The sequence below is a fragment of the Schistocerca serialis genome, chromosome 5 (genome assembly GCF_023864345.2).
Source record: "Schistocerca serialis cubense isolate TAMUIC-IGC-003099 chromosome 5, iqSchSeri2.2, whole genome shotgun sequence".
Lineage (NCBI taxonomy): Eukaryota > Metazoa > Arthropoda > Insecta > Orthoptera > Acrididae > Schistocerca > Schistocerca serialis.
Genome location: NC_064642.1, coordinates 168328704 through 168356219, shown reverse-complemented (window position 1 = coordinate 168356219; position 27516 = coordinate 168328704). Strand labels below are relative to the sequence as shown.

At 39.3% G+C, this 27516-nt stretch overlaps 1 protein-coding gene across 1 annotated transcript in view; it reads left to right on the top strand.

The window, feature by feature from the left end:
* The window catches only part of LOC126481516 (UDP-glycosyltransferase UGT5-like), a 328701-nt gene that overhangs the window by 283553 nt on the left and 17632 nt on the right, over nucleotides 1-27516 (top strand). The window contains exons 4-6 of the mRNA XM_050105314.1: nucleotides 2028-2318; nucleotides 15634-15727; nucleotides 19163-19385. Coding sequence (XP_049961271.1) covers nucleotides 2028-2318; nucleotides 15634-15727; nucleotides 19163-19385 — 608 coding nt within the window. The remainder of the gene's footprint in view (nucleotides 1-2027; nucleotides 2319-15633; nucleotides 15728-19162; nucleotides 19386-27516) is intronic.

Genomic DNA, 27516 nt, shown 5'->3' with positions numbered 1-27516 from the left:
ATAAGCAGCCTGTCTCCACCTCGACCCTCTATGGTCCCACAAGCAGGACTTTATCATCCCCCATCCCTACTCTGCTGTCCCTTCCCATTCCCTGCCCCAGCCTCACCCTTATCGCTACCACCCAGATTGCTTCTCTAATCATGTGCTGCTGTTCACAGTCTGACCTCAGCAGCTAGTGATTGGAATAGTGAAGTTGATAATTCTTCCAGGTTATATGGCCGTGGTCCATGGAAGTCTTCTATTCCTAACGTTTCGTCCAATACTACGTTGGACATCCTCAGAGGTATGGCTGGTCCTGTTGAGTCCTGCTGACTGACAAGTCGGGCGTCGGAGAGCAGGCCAAAGGACAAGGATGGTACACAACAATGGAAGAACACGGTGTCTTTACCTTTCATTAGTAAGGTTACAGATCGAATCGGCAAAATTTTGCTGAAACATAAAGTGAAACCGGTATTCAAACCTACCAGACAAATAGGACAAGTACTTTGTTCTGTTAAAGATAGAAGGCCACCATTATCATCTAGCGGTGTGTATAAAATTCCATGTACTTGTGGCAAGGTCTATATTGGTACTATGAAAGAAGTGTGAATACGAAGGTAAAGGAGCATAAAAGTCTTTGCTGACTGGGAAAAATAGATAAATCGGCCATTGTGGAACATGCACTTCAGTCAGGTGACCATGTAGTTAAGTTTTCTGAAACTACAGTTTTAAATGCTACCACTAACTATTATCCATGACTGTATAGGGAGGCTACTGAAATTTATAAACATGAAGATAATTTTAATAGAAAAGAAGAGGCCTTGAAATTAAGCTAGATGTGGACAGTGGTGTTACAGAATTGATATGTGATTTTTATCTATGTTGGACAATTATCAATAGTTACATTTTATCTTTGACTAGTTTTCTCTCTGCTACTATGTGCAAGCTAGACCACGCCCACTTTCCTTGGTATTTAGGCCACTCTCCTACACCCGACTCGTCAGTCGGCAGGACTCAACAGGACCAGCCATACCTCTGAGGATGCCCAACATAGTACTGGATGAAATGTTAGGAACAGAATAATTCCATGGACCATGGCCATATAACCCAGAATTATTATCAACAACAGTACCATCCGGTCGTGAAAGCCTTCATTGTATGATTGGAATAGTGAAGTTTGACTCTCAGTGTAGCTGTCCTGATGTAGATTATCTGTGGTTTTCCTAATCACTTAAAGAAGCCACAGCTTCCTTCCATCCTTTAAATTTATGAAAAGAAATGTGGTTATACTGATTGCTGGACAAAATGAGACTCACAGGAAGTAACCATGTTCAGGTAGTACCAAAGACACTACCAAGGAGGCCAAGTAGGAAAACTGAGAGTGTGTAGAATGTCTTTTCTGCCTAAAGAGACCAATGACTTTGTCCTCATATAAGGAAAACACTACCGATGGCATACAGTTTCCATTGCACTGCATTCTAAATAAGAATATTCCTCAATGTAGATAAGTTTTGATTGTTAATGGAGAACTTAATTTTAATTTCAACTTAAAGTTAGTTCAGTGTGTTACCAATTTCACAGTTTCATGTAATGTCTGAAAACTTACGCTTAGACCATTGTGAAACCTTTGTGCATTATCCTCCTTTTTGCCTGTAGTAATGAACTAACCCCTATTTATTTGAATCTGGTTGCAGTCTATATTTATCTAATCCATGTTAAGCACGTGCATTAGTTTCTTTCACATCAAATTTTATGATTCAGATGGAGTCTTCATTTCAAAAGTTACTACCTTCAAGCTCATGACGTTTCTATTACAGGACGTTATCCATCTGAATAAATGCTATGTGATAAGCTTTACAAGTACTTGATATACACAATTTGTTAATTTTTTTCTCTTTGCCATCATGACCATCTGAAACCAAATCCACAAGTTATATGAGAATTTTGCAAAATAAGTCTTTACTTTCTTAGAAAATAATGAATCCAAAAAACAAAGAAAATCATAAACATGTCATATATGTATATTCAGGAAAATATTTATTTTTCAGGTTCAAGGCTCCATTCATTGCACTGAGTTCATGTGCTCTTATGCCATGGTCTAATGGAAGGATGGGTAATCCTGACAATCCAGCTTATATACCAAATCTTTTTTCTCCCCTTGGTAGCAAAATGTCATTCTGGGAAAGAACATACAATACTGGTCTCTATTTGTTGCACCAAATAATTCGTAAACTGCTAGTTGACATACCATCACAGAAAGTGGCAAGTCATTTCTTTGGTTCTGACTTGCCTCCATTGCAAGAAATAGCAAAAAACACAAGTCTTCTTCTTGTCAACAGGTAAGTTATAAAGTAAGCACTGAAGTGCCACATTATATTTTTATTGCACTTTTGACTGTAGTGGTGTTGGTTCACTATGTGTATTATTTCTGCCAGCAACAAAAAATTGTAGCAAAGTGCTGTTGGCTGGTGCACTATTGTATTTATATTAACACCATCACAAAGAGTGCAACTGTTTGCATAAAGTACAGCTAGAAAACATTTGCTATATGTCCTTGAAAATTTTATTTAATTCAAGAAGATGGTGTATTTGCTTATGCCGACTGCCTGACAGGAGATGTTTGTTTTGGAATTTTGTGAATTGTATATGGCAGATAAATGTAGGCCAAAGAGTGCCACAGACATTGGCACACATCCCAAAAAGGAACCCATTGGTGATTGGCATAGTGCAATACACAGTCATGGCAGCACAGCTAAAGGACACTACATATCTTAAGAGGTGAAATATTGAGTTTTTTTAGCAGTTATAGGAAACTTTTAAAAACTAAGCATGTATGATAATGCCTCAGCATCAAATCATATGTGCTGCCCTCTATGAATTTTTTACTTCATACATGAAACCTTTAAGAGCTTCGTCTCGCAGATATATGAGGAGGAGCAGTACATGATGCAAAAAAATTATCTAAGATTATCGTTATAGTGACTAGTGCACTTTTAGTAAGTTAAATGTTACATGGCTCATTCATGACATTTTGTAATAAACTGTAATGAGGCAGTTCACAGAATGAAATCTTGAGATAATGAATAAGTAATTGACAGACTGAGAATAAGTGTATTTACTAGAAATAAGGTTTCCTGATGAATAATTTTGAAAATTGTATCATGTTGACCACTTACAAAAGAGTTCACTTAAATCCAAACAATATTTAGTTTACAATATTATGAGAAGGAAAGTTGCTGCTCACCATATAGCGAAGATTCTGAGTTGTAGGTACACACAACAAATCTGTGCCTATCTGTGACTCAGCATATCCGCTATATGGTGAGTAGCAACTTTCCTTCTCATAATATTGTTACATTCCATCCTGGGTTTTCCATTGTTCAATATTTATTTTAATAATACAAGTAAATACGTAACACTTTTGCATTTAATTAACTCAAAGTTTAAAAATAAAATGTATTCTTTGTAATAGTAGTAATCCAGAATATATTTTCAACCTATTTTCAAAACTAGCTTTGCTACCTGTCGAGCATTAAATTTTGTAGTTGTTGTTGTTGTTGTTGTTGTTGTTGTCATCCTGAGTTTGAAGACTGGTGTGATACAGCTCTGCATGTTACTCTATCCTGTGAAAGCCTGTTCATCTCTGAATAACTACTGCTACCTACATCCTTTTGAACTTGGTTACTGTGTTCATCTCTTGAGCTCCCTCTTCAATCTCACCACCCTAAACCCCACCCAAGTCCCTTCAGTACTAAATTTGTGATCCCTTGATCTCTCAGGATGTGTCCTATCAATCAATTCCTTCTTTTAATCAAGTTGTGCCAAAAATTTCTTTTCTCTCCAGTTTTATTCAATACCTCCACATTAGTTTCAAAATCTATCTATCTAATTAACACCATTCTTCTGTAGCACCAAATTTCAAAATTTTCTATTTCCTTCTTGACTAAACTGTTCATGATCCACATTTCACTTCCATACAAGGCTACACTCCAAACAAATACTGCTAAAAACGACTTCCTAACACTTAAATCTGTATTCAGTGTTAAAATTCTCTGCTTCAGAAATGCTTTTTGTACCATTGCCAGTCTACATTTGGTATCCTCTCTCTGCCTCAGCCATCCTCAATTATTTTACTTCCCAAATAACGAAACACATCTACTAATTTTGGTTTAGTGTTTCCTGAACTAATTCCCTCAGCATCATCTGATTTAATTGGATTGCATTCCATTACCCTTGTTTTACATTTGGTGGTGTTCATCTGATATCCTGTTCAGCTGCTCTTCCAAGCCCTTTGCTGTCTCTGACAGAATTATGGTGTCACTGGCAAGCTTCAAAGTTTTCATTTCTTCTCCCTGATATTTAATTCCCTCGCCAAATTTACATGTCGTTTCTTTTACTGCTTGCTCAGTGTACAGATTATAACATCAGGGATAGACGACAACCCTGTCTCACTCCCCTCTTGACCATTGCTCCACTTTTTCTGTAACTATCAGTTTTGCATGTGCACTGCTTCATAGTTTGCACGTGAAGTTTGTGCTTGATATGAACTCTAGAGGCCTCATGGCTTGCTAATACAACAGCAGATGTGTGTGTAGTGTGCTAGATGAACCATCTTTTGGAACTAATGGCTATATATGCCAGAGCTCAAGGCTCTGCTGGTCTCTTGCATACTGCTAATTGTATTGTACTTTGCCTTACCTCTGTTTGTACTGTACAAGCAATAAATTACAGTGTTCTTGCATTAGAACACTTGTTTGGTAATGAGTACGCTATTATGTTCCACATCAGTCATTGGACCTTTGAGTTTAATTTCCATGAAGGCAGTGCTTAAATCTCTTCTTGAGCAGGAGCAGGCACTGAATGTTGCTGTTTCCAATTTAACAGCTACATTGGCACAACCTGCAGCTCCACCAACAACATATTTGCTACCATTCCCTGAGTACAACAATGTAGCAGGAGACTGGGATGCTTACAAAAAGTGCCTGTGGCAACATTTAAAGGCATTTTGGCTAAGAGATGTAAAGTTCCACAAAGCCCTTTTTTGTTGTGGATATCATCTCGTGTTTGCCAGTTGTCTGCTTGCCTGCTTGCAAGAACCTTCATATCTTTCTTTTCATCAGATGTGTGAGTTACTTTCTGCCTATCACTATAAATGTACTCATATTATTGCTGATTGTGTTGAGTTTTAGTGCTGCCAAAAGTGGTTAAAACAGTCATACAGAGCATGGGCAGCAGAACTACGTGGACTTAGCCATCACTGTAACTTTGTGACAAATGTTCGTAAGGAACGCTGCAGCGAACATTTTCTAGGATGCGCAGCATGGTTTGAGCAGCATTGTGGAGCCAGAAATGCATAAAGATGCTCTTGAAAAGGCCTAAGAGTGTGCCCAGTTTTATCAGTACACTTCCCAGGGGTTTCTGGAAGAATGGGTGAGGGGAGGGAATTCTGTGAGGAGACTGACAAAAGGATAGCTGTTTGATGGCGAGGTGAGTGGCCATACAGGATTGGCAGGAGCTATGATGGCATGATATGCCAACAATGATATGGTGACAACCAGCTGAGGAGCAGGCCACTGTGGGAAATGAAATCAGCACCAAAGATAGGGTCCATAATTTCAGTAATGGTGAAAGACCATGGTAAATCTCTACTGAATCCTAGGTTGATGGATTGTGTGCAGGAGCAATAGGTTGTGATGGCTGAGCCACTAACTGCAGTGAACAGTAGAGGGAAGGTGAGGGCATAACAGCTTGCAAGGAAAGATGGCAAGTCAGATTCAGTATCGACTAGGTATCACATGTTGAAAGACATGACGTAATGGTCATGTATGAACAGGCACTGTGAGATCAATTATCAACTGGATGTGCCTGCTACCAGTCGCTGCCAATGTTTGGGCTACTTAAGCATGATGTTTGACAACATGCAGTATTGCTGCTGAAGTGCTTGTGATACCAGCAGAGACCTCAGCAGTCCCAAATGTTTTTGTAGCCATTGGCTGGCCAGGAGGGGCAGAGAGGGGTTGGGGGAAGGGGAGGGGGAGGGGCTGTGTTTGCATGAGTGTGCTTGCTGGTGGCTGGTAGGTAGGGCCCATCAGAGGTATTGGCATCACATAGGTTGTGCACACTGTGCTTGTGGCCACACATCATGGCAGTCTCTGGCCTGGTACGGAAGATGTCAGTTTTACCATCTTGTCAGTCACGTGTGTCGTTAATTGAGCCACCTCCACAGGGGGTTTTGTAGATGGGAGGTGTAAGTTCGGGCATAGGTGGCATATGTGGATGATCCAGCAAATGACTGTTGTGGCTATGCGTGAAAGCTCTGGGTGATGGAAATAGCAGTCAGTGAGAGGTCGAGCATTTCAAAGACCCTATCAGCCAAAATGAGCAGTGCTTCAATGTTCATGTAATTGTGTATGGCCAGGGTTGCATGGATTTCAGCAAGCAGCCAATTCAGGAATTACAGCTGTTCAGACTTATGTTGGGCTCAGCATATTTCAGATGACAGTTATTGTGATATCAAGCAATCTTTCAACACAGCAGAACTGTTGCATTGCAGTTGGTTGGATATGATACAATGTGCCTCCACCATGACTGCAGGCTTGAGTTGCATGACCATCAATGCAAATTTTGCAGAGTCACTGGCAATGGAGAAACCCATAAATATTGCTTCATTGGATGAAAACCATAGCTGAGGTCATAGGCATTGAACAGTGACAGCTGGGTCTTGACCTGTCTCTGGAGTGTTGGAGGGCTGCTTGTACCTGAGTAATAGTGCTCAGTGGTTGATGAAAGCCTGAAATCTGGCCATTTGCACTTGCAACTTGGGGGCCACTAGTGGAGAGTGCCGGGGGGTTGGCCTGGGAGGGGGTTGGGGGTGGTTATCAGTGATGGGCTGGGACCATATTCAAAGGGGGTGTGGTATGTTAGTGTTGGTGTTTGGGTGGGCCATCATGTCTATACTCTGGCTGTAGAAACATTGGTGCAAGGGAGCCATACTGCACACAGGAGTTAGTATAATGGTCCACTGGCATGGTGGGGGAAAGGAGCATGTCAGAGGCAGCATCATCCAGGTGCGAGGCCACACCGGGAGGGGGGGGGGGCACTTGGTGATGATACGTCATGGTATGTAGCATGGACTGGGGCACTGTGAATGGGTGATGAAGCTTTGTCTACATTTGCTAACGATACCCAGAATGTATCAGCAAGCAAGACACACACAAGGGCTGCGTGGAGCATGGGCAGGGGAGAGCAGGGAGCATGTAATGAATTCAGACTGCTCCCCATCATCAACAGTGTTGGAATTTGCTTCATCCTCATTTGTATTGCTAGTGATTGTCGTATAAGCTGACTGTTATTGGATGGGCAACTCAGGTTATGAAAGGAGAGAAAACAATTTATACTCATTAGCATACAAATAGTCCATTTACTGGATGAAATGTACCCACTATAGGGAGATCATACAACAAATTAACATAATAGAATGCTGATGCCTTTATGTTGGTAGAAGGTTATACAAATATGCAGAGGTGAACATATGTACTCGATGGTCCAGCTATTGTGTGGGCTAGATACATCTTACCACTAGTACAGCTGAAATGGGCACACATAAAAAGTTCACCCTCTCAGGATAGGGAAACACAACCTTTATGTTAGATAGGGCATATGGATGTAATTTACATCTCTGTGGATAACACAGAATACAATATTTTGATCCCAGCATTATTTGATGGTCATGTTTAACATACAATTTACCTCTGTATAAAGAAAATGGGGTGCAATATTCTGATTAGCAACATCAAATGGTTTGTAATGTAGATGTCCATCTACCACACTGTGCTAGACATTCACTGCATTAAAATTTACTTGACACATAGCCATCATTGTAGCAAGGGCACAATAATTACATCTACACATGCAAAGGGGTGTGGTGTTCACACACTGCAGTGGCACACACATTAAGTGTACACATACATAAAAAATGACAGGGTGTTATGGATCTCTTACCACGCAAGTCTTTGCCCTTAGGTGATGGGTAGAGATAATAATGGATGAGACATGTGGTGAATGAATCTATCAGTTCACAGAAAGGTGCACTAACACAGGCAAAGTTATTTCACGCATGTAGGTAGGCAACTTGAGGACAGCTATGTAAGGACTAGTGAGTATGCTTGCATGGATATGCACACACCACCATATAGCAGGGTCTGGAGGGCACCAGACTGACGTACTGGGTAGTATTAATGTTGGTGGTAATCAAGAAGTGATGCCCATATTGCACCTGGAATAACTGTCTGGGTAAGGGGGGCCACATGTACCCAGTTATTTAAAACAGACCCACTAGCTCTCCATGGTAATGCAAGCAACCTGCAATGCCCATGCCATGTGATCACTTAAAGCTGACTTACAGGTGTGTAGTCTTCTGAATACCCACACACACACACACACACACACACACACACACACACACACACACACAAGCTTATTTGTGACAGTGCTACTTTTCTTGTGCCTATCTGCAACTCAGCATCGCTGCAACATGATGAGAATGAGTTATAAAATCTTAAAACCCGTAATGTAGGTAAATGTTCCAATCGAGGCTGTGGAAAGATAATTCACAATCTTCCTGAAAATTTCAGCTGCAGATACTCAAAACTGTTGTTCTGATTATTAAAAACTTTCAACATTATTGCTTGACTGATAAAATAGGTTTCATCAATAATATTTACTGTAAATATGCCTATTGTTACAAACTCTCAGAAGTACTATTTTTTATGATAGTCATTGTACACAACAATGGTAGGGAAATTGATTGCTATTGTAACTTTTTTGAAAATGTATTACCATTAAAGATCTTCAATTCTAATAATATGTTTCTAAAGTAGTTTCTCATAAATTAATTTACAACCATGGACCTTGCCGTTGGTGGGGAGGCTTGCGTGCCTCAGTGATACAGATAGCCGTACCGTAGGTGCAACCACAACGGACGGGTATCTGTTGAGAGGCTAGACAAACGTGTGGTTCCTGAAGAGGGGCAGCAGCCTTTTCAAGAGTTGCAGGGGCAACAGTCTGGATGATCGACTGTTCTGGCCTTGTAACACTAACAAAAATGGCCTTGCTGTGCTGCTACTGTGAACGGCTGAAAGCAAGGGGAAACTACAGCTGTAATTTTTCCCGAGGGCATGCAGCTTTACTGTATGCTTAAATGATGATAGCATCCTCTTCGGTAAAATATTCTGGAGGTAAAATAGTCCCCCATTCGGATCTCCGGGCGGGGACTACTCAGTAGAACGTCGTTTTCAGGGGAAAGGAAACTGGGGTTCTACAGATCGGAGCGTGGAATGTCAGATCCCTTAATCAGGCAGGTAGGTTAGAAAATTTAAAAAGGGAAATAGATAAGTTAAAGTTAGATATAGTAGGAATTAGTGAAGTTCGGTGGCAGGAGGAACAAGACTTTGGGTCAGGCGAATACAGGGTTATAGCCGGCCGCGGTGGTCTAGCGGTTCTAGGCAAGCAGTCCGGAACTGCCCGACTGCTACGGTCGCAGGTTCGAATCCTGCCTCGGGCATGGATGTGTGTGGTGTCCTTAGGTTAGTTAGGTTTAAGTAGTTCTAAGTTCTAGGGGACTGATGACCACAGTAGTTAAGTCCCATAGTGCTCAGAGCCATTTGAACCATTTTTGAATACAGGGTTACAAATAAAAAATCAAACAGGGGTAATGCAGGTAATTCCGGTAGTGAAGGGAGATGAAAATTTAATAGTCATGGGTGACTGGAATTCGGTAGTAGGAAAAGGGAGAGAAGGAAATGTAGTACGTGAATATGGATTGGGGCTAAGAAATGCAAGAGGAAGCCACCTGGTAGAATTTTGCACAGAGCATAACTTAATCATAGCTGTATACATGAAAGAACCCTGGAGATACTAGAAGGTTTCAGATAGATTATATAATGGTAAGACAGAGATTTAGGAACCAGATTTTAAATTGTAAGACATTTTCAGGGGCAGATGTGGACTCTGACCACAATCTATTGGTTATGAACTATAGAATAAAACTGAAGAAACTGCAAAAAGGTGGGAATTTAAGGAGATAGGACCCGGATAAACTGAAAGAACCAGAAGTTGTACATAGTTCAGGGAGAGCATAAGGGAAAAAATGACAGGAATGGGGGAAAGAAATCACTAGAAGAAGAATGAGTAGCTTTGAGAGATGAAGTTGTGAAGGCAGCAGAGGATCAAGTAGGTAAAAAGATGAAGGCTAGTAGAAATCCTTGGGTAACAGAAGAAATATTGAATTTAATTGGTGAAAGGAAAAAATATAAACATGCAGTTAATGAAGTAGGCAAAAAGGAATACAAACGTCTCAAAAATGAGATTGTCAGGAAGTGCAAAATGGCTAAGCAGGGATGGCTAGAGGACAAATGTAAGGATGTAGAGGCTTATCTCACTAGGGATAAGACAGATACTGCCTAAAGGAAAATTAGAGAGACCTTTGGAGAAAAAAGAACCGCTTGCATGAATATCAAGAGCACAGATGGCAACCCAGTTCTAAGCAAGGAAGGGAAGGCAGAAAGGTGGAAGGAGTATATAGAGGGTTTATACAAGGGCGATGTACTTGAGGACAATATTATGGAAATGGACGAGGATGTAGATGAAGACGAAATGGCAGATAAGATACTGCGTGAAGAGTTTGACAGAGCACTGAAAGACCTGAGTCGAAACAAGGCCCCGGGAGTAGACAACATTCCATTAGAACTACTGATGGCCTCGGGAGAGCCAGTCATGACAAAACTCTACCATCTGGTGAGCATGATGTATGAGACAGGTGAAATACCCTCAGACTTCAAGAAGAATATAATAATTCCAATCCCAAAGAAAGCAGGTGTTGACAGATGTGAAAATTACTGAACTATCAGTTTAATAAGTCACAGCTGCAAAATACTAACGCGAATTCTTTACAGACGAATGGAAAAACTGGTAGAAGCCAATCTCAGGGAAGATCAGTCTGGATTCCGTAGAAATATTGGAACACGTGAGGCAATACTGACCGTACGACTTATCATAGAAGCTAGATTAAGGAAAGGCAAATCTATGTTTCTAGCATTTGTAGACTTAGAGAAAGCTTTTGACAGTGTTGACTGGAATACTCTTTCAAATCCTGAACATTGCAGGGGTGAAATACAAGGAGCGAAAAGCTATTTATAATTTGTAAAGAAACTAGATGGCAGTTATAAGAGTCGAGGGACATGAAAGGGAAGGAGTGGTTGGGAAGGAAGTGAGACAGGGTTGTAGCCTCTCCCTGATGTTATTCAATCTGTATATTGAGCAAGCAGTGAAGGAAACAAAACAAAACTTCAGAGTATGTATTAAAATCCATGGAGAAGAAATAAAAACTTTGAGGTTCGCCGATGACATTGCAATTCTGTCAGAGACAGCAAAGGACTTAGAAGAGCAGTTGAACGGAATGGATATTGTCTTGAAAGGAGGATATAAGATGAACAGTAACAAAAGCAAAATGAGGATAAAGGAATGTAGTCGAATTAAGTCGGGCGATGCTGAGGGAATTAGATTGGGAAATGAGACACTTAAAGTAGTAAAGGAGTTTTGCTATTTGGGGAGCAAAGTAACTGATGATGGTCAAAGTTGAGAGGATATAAAATGTAGACTGGCAATGGCAATGAAAGCATTTCTGAAGAAGAGAAATTTGTTAACATCGTGTATAGATTTAAGTGTCAGGAAGTAATTTGTGAAAGTATTTGTATGGAGTGTAGCCATGTATGGAAGTGAAACATGGACAACAACTAGTTTGGACAAGAAGAGAATAGAAGCTTTCAAAATGTAGTGCTGCAGAAGAATGCTGAAGATTGGATGGGTAGATCATATAACCAATGAGGAGGTATTGAATAGAATTGGGGAGAAGAGAAGTTTGTGGCACAACTTGACTAGAAGAAGGGATCGGTTGGTAGAACATGTTCTGGAGCATCAAGGGATCACCAATTTAGTATTGGAGGGCAGAGTGGAGGGTAAAAATCGTAGAGGGAGACCGAGAGATGAATACACTAAGCAGATTCAAAAGGATGTAGGTTGCAGTAGGTACTGGGAGATGAAGGAGCTTCCACAGGATAGAGTAGCATGGAGAGCTGCATCAAACCAGTCTCAGGACTGAAGACAACAACAACAACAACAACAACAAGGACAACCACCACCATGGGTGCATTCACATTGGAGGGGATATCCGTGGATAGGCCAGACAAACATAAGGCTCCTGAAGAGGGGCAGCAACCATTCAGTAGTTGGAGGGAAACAGTGGGGATGAGTGACTAATGTCTTGTAACATTAGCCAACATAGCCACACTGGGCTGATGCTGTGAGACCATGGGGAAACTAGAGTGTTCAAATTCCCTGAAGATATACAGCTCTTCCATATGGCTTTTTGATGATGGTATCCTCTTCAGTTTAATTATCCAGGAGGTAAAAAAAGGTACCACATTTGCACCTCCAAGCAGGGACTACTCGTGAATGTGTTATCCTGAGGAAAACAAAGTTTGGCATGCTATGGGATGTTTTTTGGAGTATCAGATTTCTTACCTTTTTGCAGTTTCTTCAGTTTTAATTTTTAGTCATAACCAGCAAATTACAGTCGCAGTCCATATCTGCCCCCTGGAAATGTCATGCAGTTTAAAATGTGGTTTCAAAATCTTTGTCTTACCATTATGCAGTTAATATTAAACCTTCCAGTTTCTGCTGGTTGCTTACAGGTATATAACATTATTTTACTATTCTTCAAATAAAAACTGGCAGAAGCCAACCTCCAAGAAGATTGGTGTTGGTTTCAAAGAAACATAGGAACACACGAGGCAATACTAACCTGGTGTTAGAAGATAGATTTGTCATTCATCAACCTATTTAGATGGATTTAAAGAATGATTTTGCCTGGGCTGACTGGAATATGCTTATTGAAATTCTTAATGTTACAGGTATAAAACAAGGGGAATTAAATGTTATCTACAACTTGTAGAGAAACCACACTGGAATTACCGGAGTTAAAAAATCGTTAAAAGGAAGCAGTAGTTGAGAAAGGAACTAGACAGTGTTGTAGCCTACCCCCCATTTTATCCAGTGTGTATGCTGAGCAAGATATGGAGGGAACTTAAAGTTCAGAGGATTAAATAAGAACTTCGAGGTTTGCTGATGGAATTGCAACTCCCTCAGAAACAGCAGAGGATTTGAGGTGCAAAAACTTCTGTCCACAAATCAGCATGCATTTAGAAAATATTGATCATGTGAAACTTAGCTTGTCTTTTACCCACATGATACCCTGTGAACCATGGATGAAAGGCAGCAGGCAGATTCCATACAGTCCATATTCCTAGAGTTCTTTAAAGCATTGAACATAGTGTCCCAGTGCAGACAGTTAATGAAGGTCCAGGTATAAATATTAGCTTCCTCGATATGTCAGTGGTTTGAAGACTTGTTAGTTAGTAGAACCTAGTACATTGACCTCGGTGGCAGGTGTTCATCACAGATGAGGCTCTTGTCAGGATTGCCCAAGGTAAGTGTATAGGACTGTCTTATTGTCCACATACATAAATGAAGCTGATGGACATGATCAGCAGCAGTATACAGTTGTTGGCTGATGATGCTATGATGTAAGGAAAAGTGTCATCATTGAGTGACCCTATGAGGATACAAGATGATTAGACAAAATTTCTAGTTGCCTTGATAAATGTCAGCTTGCTCTAAGTGCAGAAAAATATAAGTTAATGTGGATGAGTGAGAAAAACTGTTCTGTAATAGTCAAATACAGCATTAATTGTGTGCCAGTTGACACAGTCACATTGCAAATTGTTACAAAATGTAATGATCACATAAAATCAATTGTAGGGAAATTGAATTGATGGTTTCAGTTTATTGGGGGAATTCTAGAAAAGCATCTTCCGTGTATAAAGAAGAACACTTATAGAACACTTGTGCAACCCAGTCATTCTCAAGGTTTTGAATGTCTGTCCTCTTGATTGATGGTCTGTGGGACTTCTGCCATTCACTTACGTAATAAAATGAAACACACATAACATTTGTTTTGATGTTATTTTGTTATATTGCAAACAGTTTTGGAGACTCAGTACACCACCTGCATACAGGTTGGCCACTGATGGGATCATGTATACAGTTGGAATTAAACTCCTCAGCATCAGTTAAGGCCTGAAGATTCTGTATCGAGTCGCTGAAACTGGTTGCAAGGTAATAAAATAACATCAGAATAACAGCTGTGAGTATTTTGTTTTATTATGTAACATTCTTACCCAGGTGTTGGGGGACCCCTCCAGGTCAGATTAAAGGGAAACATCAAAGCAGTTCAGGGGCTTATTGCTAGATTTGTTACTGGGAGGTTTGATCAACCTACGGTGGAGATACTTCATGAACTGAAATGGGAGTTCCTGGAGCAAAGATGACATCCTTTTTGTGAAACACTATTGCGAAAGTTTAGATAACAGGCATTTGAAACTGACTGCAGAATGATGCTACTAACAGTACTGTACATTTTGTGTAAGGATCTCAAAGACAAGATAAAAACAATTGAGGCTCATACGGAGGTATATAGATAGATGTTTTCCCCTTGCTCTATATTCAATTGGAACAGGAAATGTCTAGTGGTACAAGTACGCTCCACCATGCACCAAACATTGGCATGTGGAGAGAGAGTGTGTGTGTGTGTGTGTGTGTGTGTGTGTGTGTGTGTGTGTGTGTGTGTGTGTGTGTGTGCGTGTGTGGACATCTGTGCATATCAGTTGAACAGAATGGATATCATCTTGGAAAGACAAAAGTGAAGTAAGAGTAATGGAATATATTCTAATTAAAACAGATGAAGCTGAGGAACTTAGACTGACAAATGAGATGCTAAGATGAGATGAATTTTACAGTTTCACAGAAAATTATCTGTTAATGGTCAAAGTAGAGAGGATATAAAAATGCAGATATGCAATAGAGAGGAAAACATTTCTGAAAAATAGAAATATGTTAACATAGAATATAAATTTAAGCATTAAGAAGTCTTATCTGAAGGTATTTGTCTGGTGTGTAGCCCTTAATGAAAATTAAATATGGATGATAAAAAGTGCAGATAAGAAGAGAACAGATATTGAAATGTGGCACTGCAGATGATAGCTGAAGATCTTCTTGCCAGATTGAGAGCAGATGAAAAGTCACTGAATCAAACTGATTAAAAAATAAATTTATGGGAAAACTTCACTAAAAGGAGGACTAATTTGTAGGACACTTCCCAAAGCATCAAGGAATCATGATTTTGCTAATGGAGAGAAGTGTGGGGGCTAAAAAGATTAAGGGGCAACAAAGTTGTGAATGTAGTAAGTACAGGATACACTGACATGGAGAGCTGCATCAAACCAGTCTTTGGACTGAAGTAAACAACAACAACAACAACAACAGCAACATTTTCAAAATAATAAAATTTTGTAGACAATGAAGAGTTCATGACAGTTGGTATCTATCTATCTCTATCTCTATTTATTCCTTCACCCCCCCCCCCCCCACCCTTGCCCCCCCCCCCCCCCCCCCCCACACACAATTTTTACTTTTCTGTCTTAACTTTGTGCATAAAGAAAGGTGTGAAAGTGTAAAAAGACAATTTTCTTTTTCCCTCAGCTATTTCACCCTGCACTCAGTAAGACCATTCGTCCCAGGTGTCATAGAAGTTGGAGGAATGCATCTCCCAACAGCACCTAAACCTCTTCCCCAGGTAAGAAATTTGGCAGTGTGAGAATATGGCACATTTATTTTTTGAACTGTAATCATTATACTGCTTACTGATGACAAAAAGTATTGGCCACTGATGTCTGTAAAAATCTGAAAATGACACTTCTTTTTCTTTGAGTCACTGAGGGAATTTATATAAAGTAGCTCAGTATTATTTGTAGACTAGCTCATTAATTCTGTCACATAATTTTTATCTCTGGAGATCTAATGTCAATTGAAGATCAGGTATTAAACTTTGTTCATTTCAGTATTTTTTTTATTGTTTCAGATAAACAAAATAACACATTTCAGATAAAATACTATTAGATGTCAATAGTATCAATTCACTTCCAATAAAAGTTCTGCACTTAAAATCTTATATTCCATTGCTAGTAATATTCTAGAAGATGCTGGATGGAATAAAATCAATCAAATGAGTAATAGAGGTGTTGAGTAGAAGATGGGAACATGAACAAAAACTCAAAAAGGACAGTAGGGTAACTAACAAACTGTTCTTCTTTGTAGTGCCCAAACACACAGCTAAATTATCCTAAGACTTTGGTCTGAGTGGAATAAGAGGTTTTCAGATTAAGGAGGTAAGCTGTCCAGAGAAAATGAGAGTGGAAGGCTATTAGGAGGGGGGAGGGGAGGGGGGGAGGTGAAACAAGCAAAAGGCATAGGAACACAACATTGAAGAGATTGCATTGTGGAATTATCTATGCTTGGAGGTCAATAAAGAAGAAACTTGAGCTGCTATTCAATATAGCATGCCACATGAATTTGATGGCTGAGGTCAGTTCCAGGTCTCTTATTCTGAAGTTCATCTGTGGTGCCAGCTGTTTGTAACCACGTGCAATGTACATATTGATAAACCAAAACATGTCTTCGTACTTCAGTATGCCTTCATACCTTTTCACAAAATATGCTAAAAATTGACATTGGACATATCTATGCATTGTTGCCAACCTACATTTGGTTGGTATTCACAAAAATTACAGGTATTGTAGATGTACTTTATGTACAACAATGTCAACTCACTCTCAAGTGATGCTTGTCATTTACAAAAAATGTATTTAAAGTCGTCGCACTCCCACCGGTGTAAGGGATGTGGTGTCACAAAATGAGGTTTTAAGTTATGTATAATAACAGAATTAGGTTGCTTGAAGGCTATATCTGCTTTCCTTTATGTTAGTACTAACTTAAAAGAGTTTTTTGCTGCATATTAAATTTGTTTGATTGCATATTGGGTGGTATCAACCATACTTAAGTCTGTTATTACTATCTTCCATCTTAGCAAAATAAGATAAATGCTTACAAAATTTAAATCACAAACATTATGTATAAATTATTTCATCTTAAAGTAATTTTTGTATTGATTCCAGAACTGCTCTTAGAAGCTCAGGTTTTTTTTAGTCTTTAATATTTCTGAAGTCGCAGATGATTTAATATTCTGTATTTTAATAAAATTAATTCAATTCATACATTTGGATTACAGTTTTAGCTGTATCATCTGCTGAAAAAATGTTATTTTTCAAACCAGTCTTTAAACCTAATTTGAAGGTTATGTGTCATCATCCTTTGTTTGTTGGTGATACTATTTTGGAATTGGCTAAATGAGCATGTCATCCATGAAACTTATTATGGCAGAAAAAAATGGAGTTATCTTTTCAAGTGGTTTCAACATTCAAAATACAGGTTTCTTAAAGAATCCTGAAATAAAATTTCAGAAGGATTGTGTGGTATCTATGGAATCAGTAATCAATCAGCAATATTGCCCTGTTGTCATAAATATGTCTTATGTGTGTAAAAAATAAAAAAAAGAAAAGAAAAGAAATACACTTCATACAAATTTTGGTTCAGTTCAATGAGTCAGCTGTTATGTGTCACAACTGACATTGCTTTGATGATCAATTATGAAATTACATCACAGTGTTATTGTGCAGACAGGTATAAAGGCACAAACCAGTCAATGAAATAAGACATGAGACCAGGGACAAGGTCCAGTAAAGAATTTATGGAGGAGGACTTTAATGAAAGAAGTGTTTATGAAGACTCATAGAACTGTATAGCCCTACTGAGCTAAAGTGTGAGCACCAGAGTGGAGTAGTGAGAGGTAAGAGCTCAGTGAACAGTGGAGACCAGGGAAATTGTGCAATTGTTGGAGGGATAGACACCACCTAAGCAAACAGTGAAAGGATCCAGAAGGCACAAGCTATGAATTGGCCATTGTAGCTGACCAAGTGCTCAGCAGAAAACTGTGCCACCAAACCCTTTGCTGCCCTTACATTAATACCCTTCCATAAAATTCTTCCCATTTAACTCTGAGTGGTATTTCTACCACATACCCAACCTACAAAATACCCTATTCTGCTCTTAATGCCTCTCCTGTTTACAATGCCTCACTACAGGAGCCATCATACCTGTGTAGGAAGCTGCAAAATGATGTTGTAGTAAGAGGTAGGACCAATATATTACTGTTGATATGGCCAGCAAATTTGTTAAGAAAAATTGTCTAAAGGGGAAAAAACAAAAAAACAAAAAATCATGGAACAGGTCTGCTCGAGTGGAGTCAGCATGCAAACATATTACTACCTAGTTAGGTTATCATTGTCCCCATGCTGCAAGTTTGATTTAATAAGATATATTACTATTTTATGCTGGAATATTGCAGAATGTCTAAAATTTGAAAGTTGATTTCTTTTGCACCTATGTTTTGTTTTAACAATAAAATTTATACTGAGAAGAGGACGATGAGATATCTTTTAAATTGCAAATTGACAATATGTTTATTGTTTTTGGACCAAATTTTCATAATATGCTTTGATTAAATAGTGATTTTACAAACTTTTCCATTAAACAAAAATTTTTTTAAGAAGCCAACAACATTTCCATAGTTAAAATGTAAATATTTAACTAATGAATAATAAATTGTGATGTTGAACAGTTTAAATAAAAAAAATTGTATCACAAGTTTACATGATATTTTCTATATACTAGTTATAGTGTCTTCAACATACATTTATCTTCAAAATTATTTGCAAGTGAAATTAATAGGATGAATTGAATTTGAGGAGCATTATGTTTACATATTGTAAATGACAGAAATATTGAAATTAATTGTGGACAGTAAAAAAAAAATATTGTTGCTGTATAAGCTCAAATGTATCTTATGCTTCATCAGGAATCATATAGTTGATTATAAGACTGAAACAGTATCGAATACTTCGAAACCAAAAGTGATATTGATCTCTTCAGTTTTGTAAACTGGCCTAGTTCTTGGGGTTTCACATATTGAATGTTTCTTCCTTCTGATTAAATGAAGAATGTACCACAATTTCTTACCAGCAAATAATATAGTAATAATTTTCAGTTGTTGGCAGTTAGAGTAGTTAAGTGTTTAGTCACTGAACAGGAAATAAAAATTATTATTTCTTTTTAGGACATAAAAGAATTCCTTGATGGTGCCATTCATGGAGTTATTTACTTTAACATGGGCTCAATGATCAAAGCATCAACAGTGCACGAGGATAAGCTACATGCATATCTTGAAGCTTTCTCATCACTTCCGCAGAGAATTCTTTGGAAATGGGAAGAAGATTCACTTCCATATCAACCTGAAAATGTTATGGTCAAAAAATGGTTACCACAGTTTGACATACTCAGTAAGTTTATATATAGTTCCCAATTTTTTTCTTATTTACTTAGCCCATGGAAGAATTTCAAGAACTCCTTCTTTAGATGACAGAACAACAGATTTCCTAAGTTCTTGTTTCACACATGCTTATTTAACATATTTTATTAGATATCTAACACTTGGTTTTGGAGAAACTGATTGACATACAACAAAAAACATTCCTCAATGAAGAAACTACTTCTTCATTTTTGACACTATAGACCTTGATGGGTATTAGCCTCATCAACAGTCTGCCTCCATATATCTTTGTTCTCTACTTTTCTCTTCCATCCTGAGATCTCTGTCTTGGTTTGGTCAGCCAACACATTTTCTAGCCATCTTACTCTTGGTCAACCACTACTTCTGGTGGAATACAATCTTGTTTCCATTATTCTTTTGGAATCCTGTCATCTGCCATTCTTTCCATGTATCCTGACCAGAGTATTCTCTTGACTGCAAGGGTAATCCCAAAAGTAAGGTCTCCTATTTTTTTTTAATAAGTACAGAACTCTGTTTGTGTGGCAGATGGTCACACTGCTATGAAGAGTGCCTCATGCACTGTGTGTAAACGTGCGCATTCTCAACACTTTGCAGCCATTGAGAATGGAGCTCCCGTTGGATGTTACTGCCAAGTGCGAATTGCGTGCAGTTATTTGGTTTTTAAAAGCAAAGGCACTGTGCCAATTGAAATCCATCAGCAATTGACAGAAGTGTATATGGTGAGGCCTGCATGGATGTCAAAAATGTTCGTAAGTGGTGTAGAGAGTTTGCAGCTGGTCGGACCAAAATTCATGACGAACAAAGGAGTGGGAGACCATCAATTTCTGAAGAAACAGTGTTGAACGTTCAACAAAGCATGCGTGAAGATCGGCGGATCACCCTGGATGATCTCTGCATGTTGGTTCTTGAGGTTTCCCGAAGCACCACTCACAGAATTTTAATGGAAACATTGAACTACCAGAAGGTGTGCACAAGATGGGTGCCACACATGCTGACTTAGGATCACATCCATAAACGAGTTGATGCTTCCTGCGCATTTCTTCACTGCCTTCCAGCAGAACAGGACAACTTTCTGGACTCAATTGTCATAGGTGATGAAACCTGGGCATACCACTTTACACCTAAGACCAAGCAACAATCACGCCAGTGGCGGCATCCTTCTTTGCCAAAGCCGCGGAAATTCAAACAAACACAGTCTGCCATAAAGTCATGACAAGCGTTTTTTGGGATCAGAAAGCAGTACTGTTGGTAGACTTTATGTCCACTGGGACCACAATTAACACTGACAGGTACTGTGAGACTCTGAAAAACCTCAAATCGGCAATTCAGAACTGGAGAAGAGGAATGTTGAGCAAGGGCATACACATTCTCCATGACAATGCTCGCCCACACATTGCTCGGCAAACCGTTGTTCTCCTGCAACAGTTTCAGTGGAAAATAATCATCGAACCACCCTATAGTCCTGACTTGGTGCACAGTGACTATCACCTGTTCCCTAGCTTAAAAGAAAATTTGGCCAGAAAGCAATTCAGCTCTGACGACGAGGTGAAAGAAGAGGTTCATAACTTTCTGAATAGCATGGCAGCGAGCTGCTATACATGGGCATTTGCATTCGATTATTTTAGTTAGCTTAAGCAGTAGCTCCTCAATCCATACTGTATTGTCACCAATGTAAGCTCTATGAGAACCAGGTCTTTTTCTCTTGTTTTGGCGGTCTTGCTCTGTGTATGTTGTGAGGAACAGAAATTAGTCACAACAATTTCTACAATCTCAAAATCTTGCTTTGTATGTAGGGAGGTTGGCTTCGATGTATGGAGTTAATGTAGCCAGTAACATTCTATTTATAGGAAGTACACAGCAGGTATATTGGTCTGAAATTCTTGGGATTATCTCCAGAATTTTTGAATTTTAGCATTGCAATGACTTTTGATTCTTTCTGGATCTTGGGGACTGCACCCAATCTGATGTATTCTGTACAGAGTGTAGCCAACCACCTTCTTCCTAATATTCCTAGTTCTTTAAAGAATTCTGGTAGGATGTCATCAGATCTGGTAAGTTTTCCTGTCTTCACTAACATCAAGGCCTGGGTAATCTCTTTCACAATGTCCATTTTGACTGGATTGTTAAGCAGTTCAGGTGCCTGGAAATCTTTCTTTTCAGCTGTTTGATTTCAGTAAAGTCACAACCTCAGATGGACTAGAGACAAGAGATGGCCTCTGAGTCCTCATGGCTCACACATAATTTCTGAAGCAGGGCCCAGCCCTTCCTGATGGAATGTGTGAAATCTTGACTTTAAATTGCCTCCTTCCATCTGCTACTGCATTTCTCATTCATAGTAGTGACCATCTGTTCCATGGTCTCTTCATCCCTGCTCTTCCTAAATTTCTCCACTTGTGTTTCACAACCTTTTACCCAGCAGGGGTGTATTCCTTCCTGACCCCATGAGCAATAGCATTTAAGAACACTTTGTATATAAGTTTGTGAATCTTTTGTTGTACTCAGGTTTCATCAGTATCCGGTGTGTTTTCTCAATGTAGGATTGATATTTATGCCAGTCAGCATTCCTTAGTTTCCCATGTGGGATTGGGGGTCTTCTTATAACTATGATTGGCAGGGCTGGCTCCATGGGAATGCCTTGGAAGGCCTCTCTTGCAGATGCAAGGGTGTACCTGTTTCTCTGCATTTGACAAAGGTCAGATTAGGTGTTGAAATTCTGCCCCATTCGGTGTTGAAATTGTGCCCAATTCCTTTGTTTTGAAGATCAGGATATCCTTGGAGTCAAATAGAACATGTAGGTTCTGGTTGTCTGCTCAGTTATTTAGTCCAGTACCTTCAGCTGTGGATCTTGAGTAGCACCATCTGGGGTGTTGAGACTGAAAATTACTGGTGTACAATGCTGGATGGTTAGCATTGGGTGGAACACCTATGGGCCTTTTTTGCAATGGTGATTTACAGACATTATAGAGCATAATTTCTTAAAGTTTTGTACCTATTGTCTATTCTGCTGGCATCACTTTTCTGTCAGAATTCCCTAGGACTTCCTTCTTCACTACAGTGGCCAGCTTCAATACAAGCGGCCAGCTGTGCTTGTCACGACCAGTGCAGCCCACACTGGTAAATCCTGATATTTTGAGTCAATTGATAGTTTAATCCATCAGGTGAGTCTTGTAAGAGTAAGAGACTGACTCTTTCTCCAGTTAAAATTTTTTCAAGGATTTCTCCCTTTGACCTTGTGTAGCCTTCTATGTTGAAATGACATACATTCAGTCTTTTCATTTTAAAATTTCTTGTTTGCTCTTTTTGTCTTCATAGGGACTCAGAGGCATAAGTGCATCTGTTCATCATAGTTGTGTAAACTTTTCACTGCTGTGCCATATTACAACGTTGCCCAGGGTACACTATCTAAGAGGCTGCCTCCACTTTGCATCCCCTCATGCATTGAGAGAGATGAGGAAATTTTTCAGCCACTCATGCTGCCATTTTTTGTATGTCTTCAATATCTCCATTAGTCATGTTGGGTATGAGTACCACACACTTGACCAGTATTCTAGGATGAGTTGCTCAAGCATTTTGTAAGCAGTCTCCTTCATAGGGTGCTTCAGTTTTGCAGTATGCCACTAATTTTACTTATGACTGAGCTTAAGTGAACATTCAATTTCATATCCCCACAAATTGTTACACCCAAGGATTTGTATGATTTGACTGATTACAATTGTGTTTCATTGATATTGTGGCCATAATATACTATGTTTCTGTATTTTGTGAAGTGCACAGGTCTACAATTCTGAAAATTTAAAGGAAGTTGCCAGTATGTGTGCATCCTTGAAATCTCTTCAACGTTTGACTGATTATTTGCACAATTTTCTTGACAGTTCATCGCTATAGACAATTGCATGTTCTGCAAAATGCCTGAGGCTACTATTAATATTGTCTGCCAGATTATTGATGTATGATATGAACAGCAAGACTCCCAATACACTTAAGTTGAGTACACCTGAAGTTACTTTTACTTCTCTCACTCTCAATGACTCTCCATGTAGGACAGCATTCTAATTTCCCCTACCAAGACATCCTCAGTCCACTCACAGTTGTTTGATCATTCATTGTTTTCAAACAAACAAAAACACACACACACACACACACACACACACACACACACACACACACACACACACACACACACAGAGAGAGAGAGAGAGAGAGAGAGAGAGAGAGAGAGAGAGAGAGAGAGAGAGAGAGAGAGAGAGAGAGTCTGTAGTATATTATGTAGTATGTTGGGGTTAAAATGGAAGCTAATTCTGCCATAAATTCTATATGGAATTTCATAGGGACGTAGGTTTTGAATTATTCTTTGAGATATGACAAGACTTCATCTGTAAGTAACTTATTGAATGTGTGAACCCGTCTACTTGTTCTAGTTATCCTTTTTAATTTAGTAATTATTATTGTTTCAATTACCTCACAGTTATTGATGCTGGTTTCGCCGAATTTGATTAAGTGAAGTGTTGTGGTGGCGGAGGTGGTGGTGGTGGTGGTGGTGGTGGTGGTGGTGGTGGTGGTGGTGGTCTTCAGTCCGAAGACTGGAAGACTGGTTTGATGCAGTTCTTCTTGCTATTCTATCCTGTACAAATCTCTTCATCTCCAAATAAATACTCCAACTTACATCATCCTGAATCTGCTTTCTGTGTTCATCTCTTGGTATCCATCTACAGTTTTTACCCCCCCCCCCCCCCTCACACACGCACACGCACACACACACACACACACACACACACACACACACACACACACTTCTCCCCAGTACTAAATTGGTGATCCCTTAATTTCTTAGAATATGTCCTTTCAAATAATTCATTCTTTCAGTCTGATTGTTACACAAATTTCTGCTTCCCCATTTCTGTTAAGTACTTCCAGGGCACTGCTTGCCCCCATAGCGCCTGTGTGCAAACCAGATTTGCCCCCCTCCCCCTCCCCCCCCCCCATTCCAAAAGCATTTTCTTTTCACACTCATATTAAAGACTTGGCTTCGGCATTTTCATGATATGGAATTTCTTTAATAATAATTTTGAAAAAAGAAAATCCATTTACATACTAATTCATTAGCTAGCCTGTTTGCTGACTTGTGTGAAAGTTTCTTCGACACCTACATATACTCATACAAATTGAACTTTTCTTGCTTTCATAATTGCAAAATCTTCTATTGTCTGTTTAGTACCTAAACTAAGATCTCATGTTCTATTGAAATAATAACCAAATTTGTAAGCCTCTGTTGATGCATTGCTGATCTTAGATGATTTTTATAATTTTTAATTTAAAAAATGACCTTTCACTGGATGCAACTGTGACTGGCAGAGTTAGAAATATTCTTAGCTCTATCACTGTGTTGGGAAACGTTGACATTAAATCATATTTGAAAAGATATTGAAGAATGTTATGTGGACCACAAGACTGGTTTTCTAGGAAATGAGACCTTAAAATCAGTATCATCAATGTTGGGTTCATTTCTGGACTCTGTTTCATTTCTGGAATGGTCTGTAAGTTTCGTATGCAAATATTTACAACAACTCATCATGTGCATTTTCAACTTCTCGCAGCGCAATGAATAATCCATTTAATTTCAGGCATGCAGACGCGCAAATAAAATTACTACATTTTATTTGCACAGCTGCATGGCCGAAATTTAATGGGTTAACAATTCATCAGTTCTTCCTTTGGGTAACTAAATAATGTACTACTGAAAAAACCAAAAATGTCATCTAAACTTCTGAGCTCTTCAGATCTGTTTGTTAAGGAAATTAATGTCTGGTCTAGAATTCAGAAAAAAAAAATTCTATTCTGAAATTCATTTTGGGTTCTAACAAAACTTTGTCATGATGTTCATATTGAAACTGAGTCGGTTTTCTTCTTGCGCAAAGCATATTTACTGGAAGGAAACTTGCTTCAGCATTTAGTTTCTTTGCACGTTGGTAGCTTCCTTTAAAGCTGTTTCAAAGTTTCCATCTGCAATATTGTGTGAATTTGTCAATCAAGCTCTTTAACAAATTGATTCATATCTGAGTAATAATTGTCTGGTTTTACATCATTGTACTTAAAGAATTAATTTTGCTCAAAACATCATACCAAATTACAACAGAACAAATGCATTTATAACAAGTGAATTTGCTTTGAGACTGTTGGTGCAATAACATGCTCATAAGTTAAGGATAACTGCAGAATGTGGTGCCACACAACGTGGCACCACACAAAACTGGTGCTAATAGCATAGGCACATAGGGAATACACATGACACGATCTGCAAGTCCACAGTATTGGTGATAAGTTGAGAAAACCATCCCAAAACACATGTGCTACAAAATACCACTGTTTCCTGTGCATGTACCCCGACATCAATATGGGATATGATCACCATGCACATGTACACAGGCCGCACAACGGGTTGCATATTCTGGATCAGGTGGTCAAGCAGCTGCTGGGTTATAGCCTCCCATTCTTGTACCAGTGCCTGTCGGAGCTCCTGAAGTGTCGTAGGGGTTTGAAGACATGCAGGGATATGTCGACCGAGAGCATCCCAGACATGCTCAATGGGGTTTAGGTCTGGGAACACGCAGGCCACTCAATTTCCCTGATATCTTCTGTTTCAAGGTACTCCTCCATGATGGCAGCTTGGTGGAGCTCTGCACTGTCATCCATCAGGAGGAAGGTGGGACCCACTGCACCCTGAAAAGGTAGACATGCAAAATGACGTCCCGATACACGTGACCTGTTACAGTTCCTCTGTCAAAGACATTCAGGGGTGTACGTGCACCAATCATAAACCTTCCCCACACCATCAAACCATGACCTCCATACAGGTCCATTTCAAGGACATTAAGGGGTTGGCATCTGGTTCCTGGTTCACACCAAAACCCGGTGAGAATCACTGTTCAGACTATACCTGGACTAGTCCGTGAACACTTCTTGACACCAGGCTTTATGGGCTCTCCTGTGACCAGGGGTCAGTGGAATGCAGGTCTCCAGGTGAATAAACCATGTCTGTTCAGTTGTCTCTAGACTGTGTGTCTGGAAACAAGTGTTCCAGTGGCTGCGGTAAGGTCCCAAGCAAGGCTACCTGCAGTACTCCGCGGCCATCTGCGGGCACTGACGGTGAGATATCAGTCTTCTTGTGGTGTTGTACACTGTGGAAGTCTCGGACTGTAGTGCCTGGACACATTTCCTGTCTGCTGGAATCATTGCCATAATCTTGAGATCACACTTTGTGGCACATGGAGGGCCCATGCTACGATCTGCTTTGTTTGACCAGACTCCAGTCACCCTAGTATTCTACCCCTCATAAGCATCAAATATGTTTTCTGTGTAGAACCGTAAGGGCTTGGTTGCTTTAATTATGCTAGACCATCTCATAGCACTTAGAGCTTTTAGCTTTATCTCTGGTAAATGTTTACAAATGATTGACCACCTAATTGTCGACGCTGAAAAGATGACATAAATTTATTGAATAAGGTCTATGTGATTTAGATAAACATGCCTAAATATTATTGTTATTTGTTCTGTATTGCTTGCATCTGATGTGCAATCTAATATGATGGAAACATATTTAAAATCTCTTACTTTCCTCAAAATATGTTTTTATCATTGTGCCTAGTAAATCAATAATTTCATTTTGAATGTGATCTAAATAGCGGGTCATACTCATCCAACTTGGGTCAGATTTTGATTCAATTCTGCGAATATGTTCCCACATAACTGAATCAAAAGATGCCAGCACCTATACTGCTTTTAAAAAATTTCCATTATCATGTTCGCATATCTTTTTGGAAGAACCGCAAAAAGTCGGACATTGTCACCAAGAACTTGATAATAGTAATAATCCTTTCTAGTACATCACACCAGTGCTTTTTTTCCCTTCTCTATTAGTCTCAGTTGCATCTGATCTACAGTGTTCTTTGTCTGTGACATATTATTCAATTGTACCAATGACTTCAAATTTTCATTGTGGGAATCACTTGTTTTAGTAAACTTTCTTCCCTCGTCATTAATTGGATAAGTGTGATTATGTACTTAAACAGGATCATGTTTAATTAAAAAATTAATGAGATTAATATTAAGAGGCCACAGCCCTG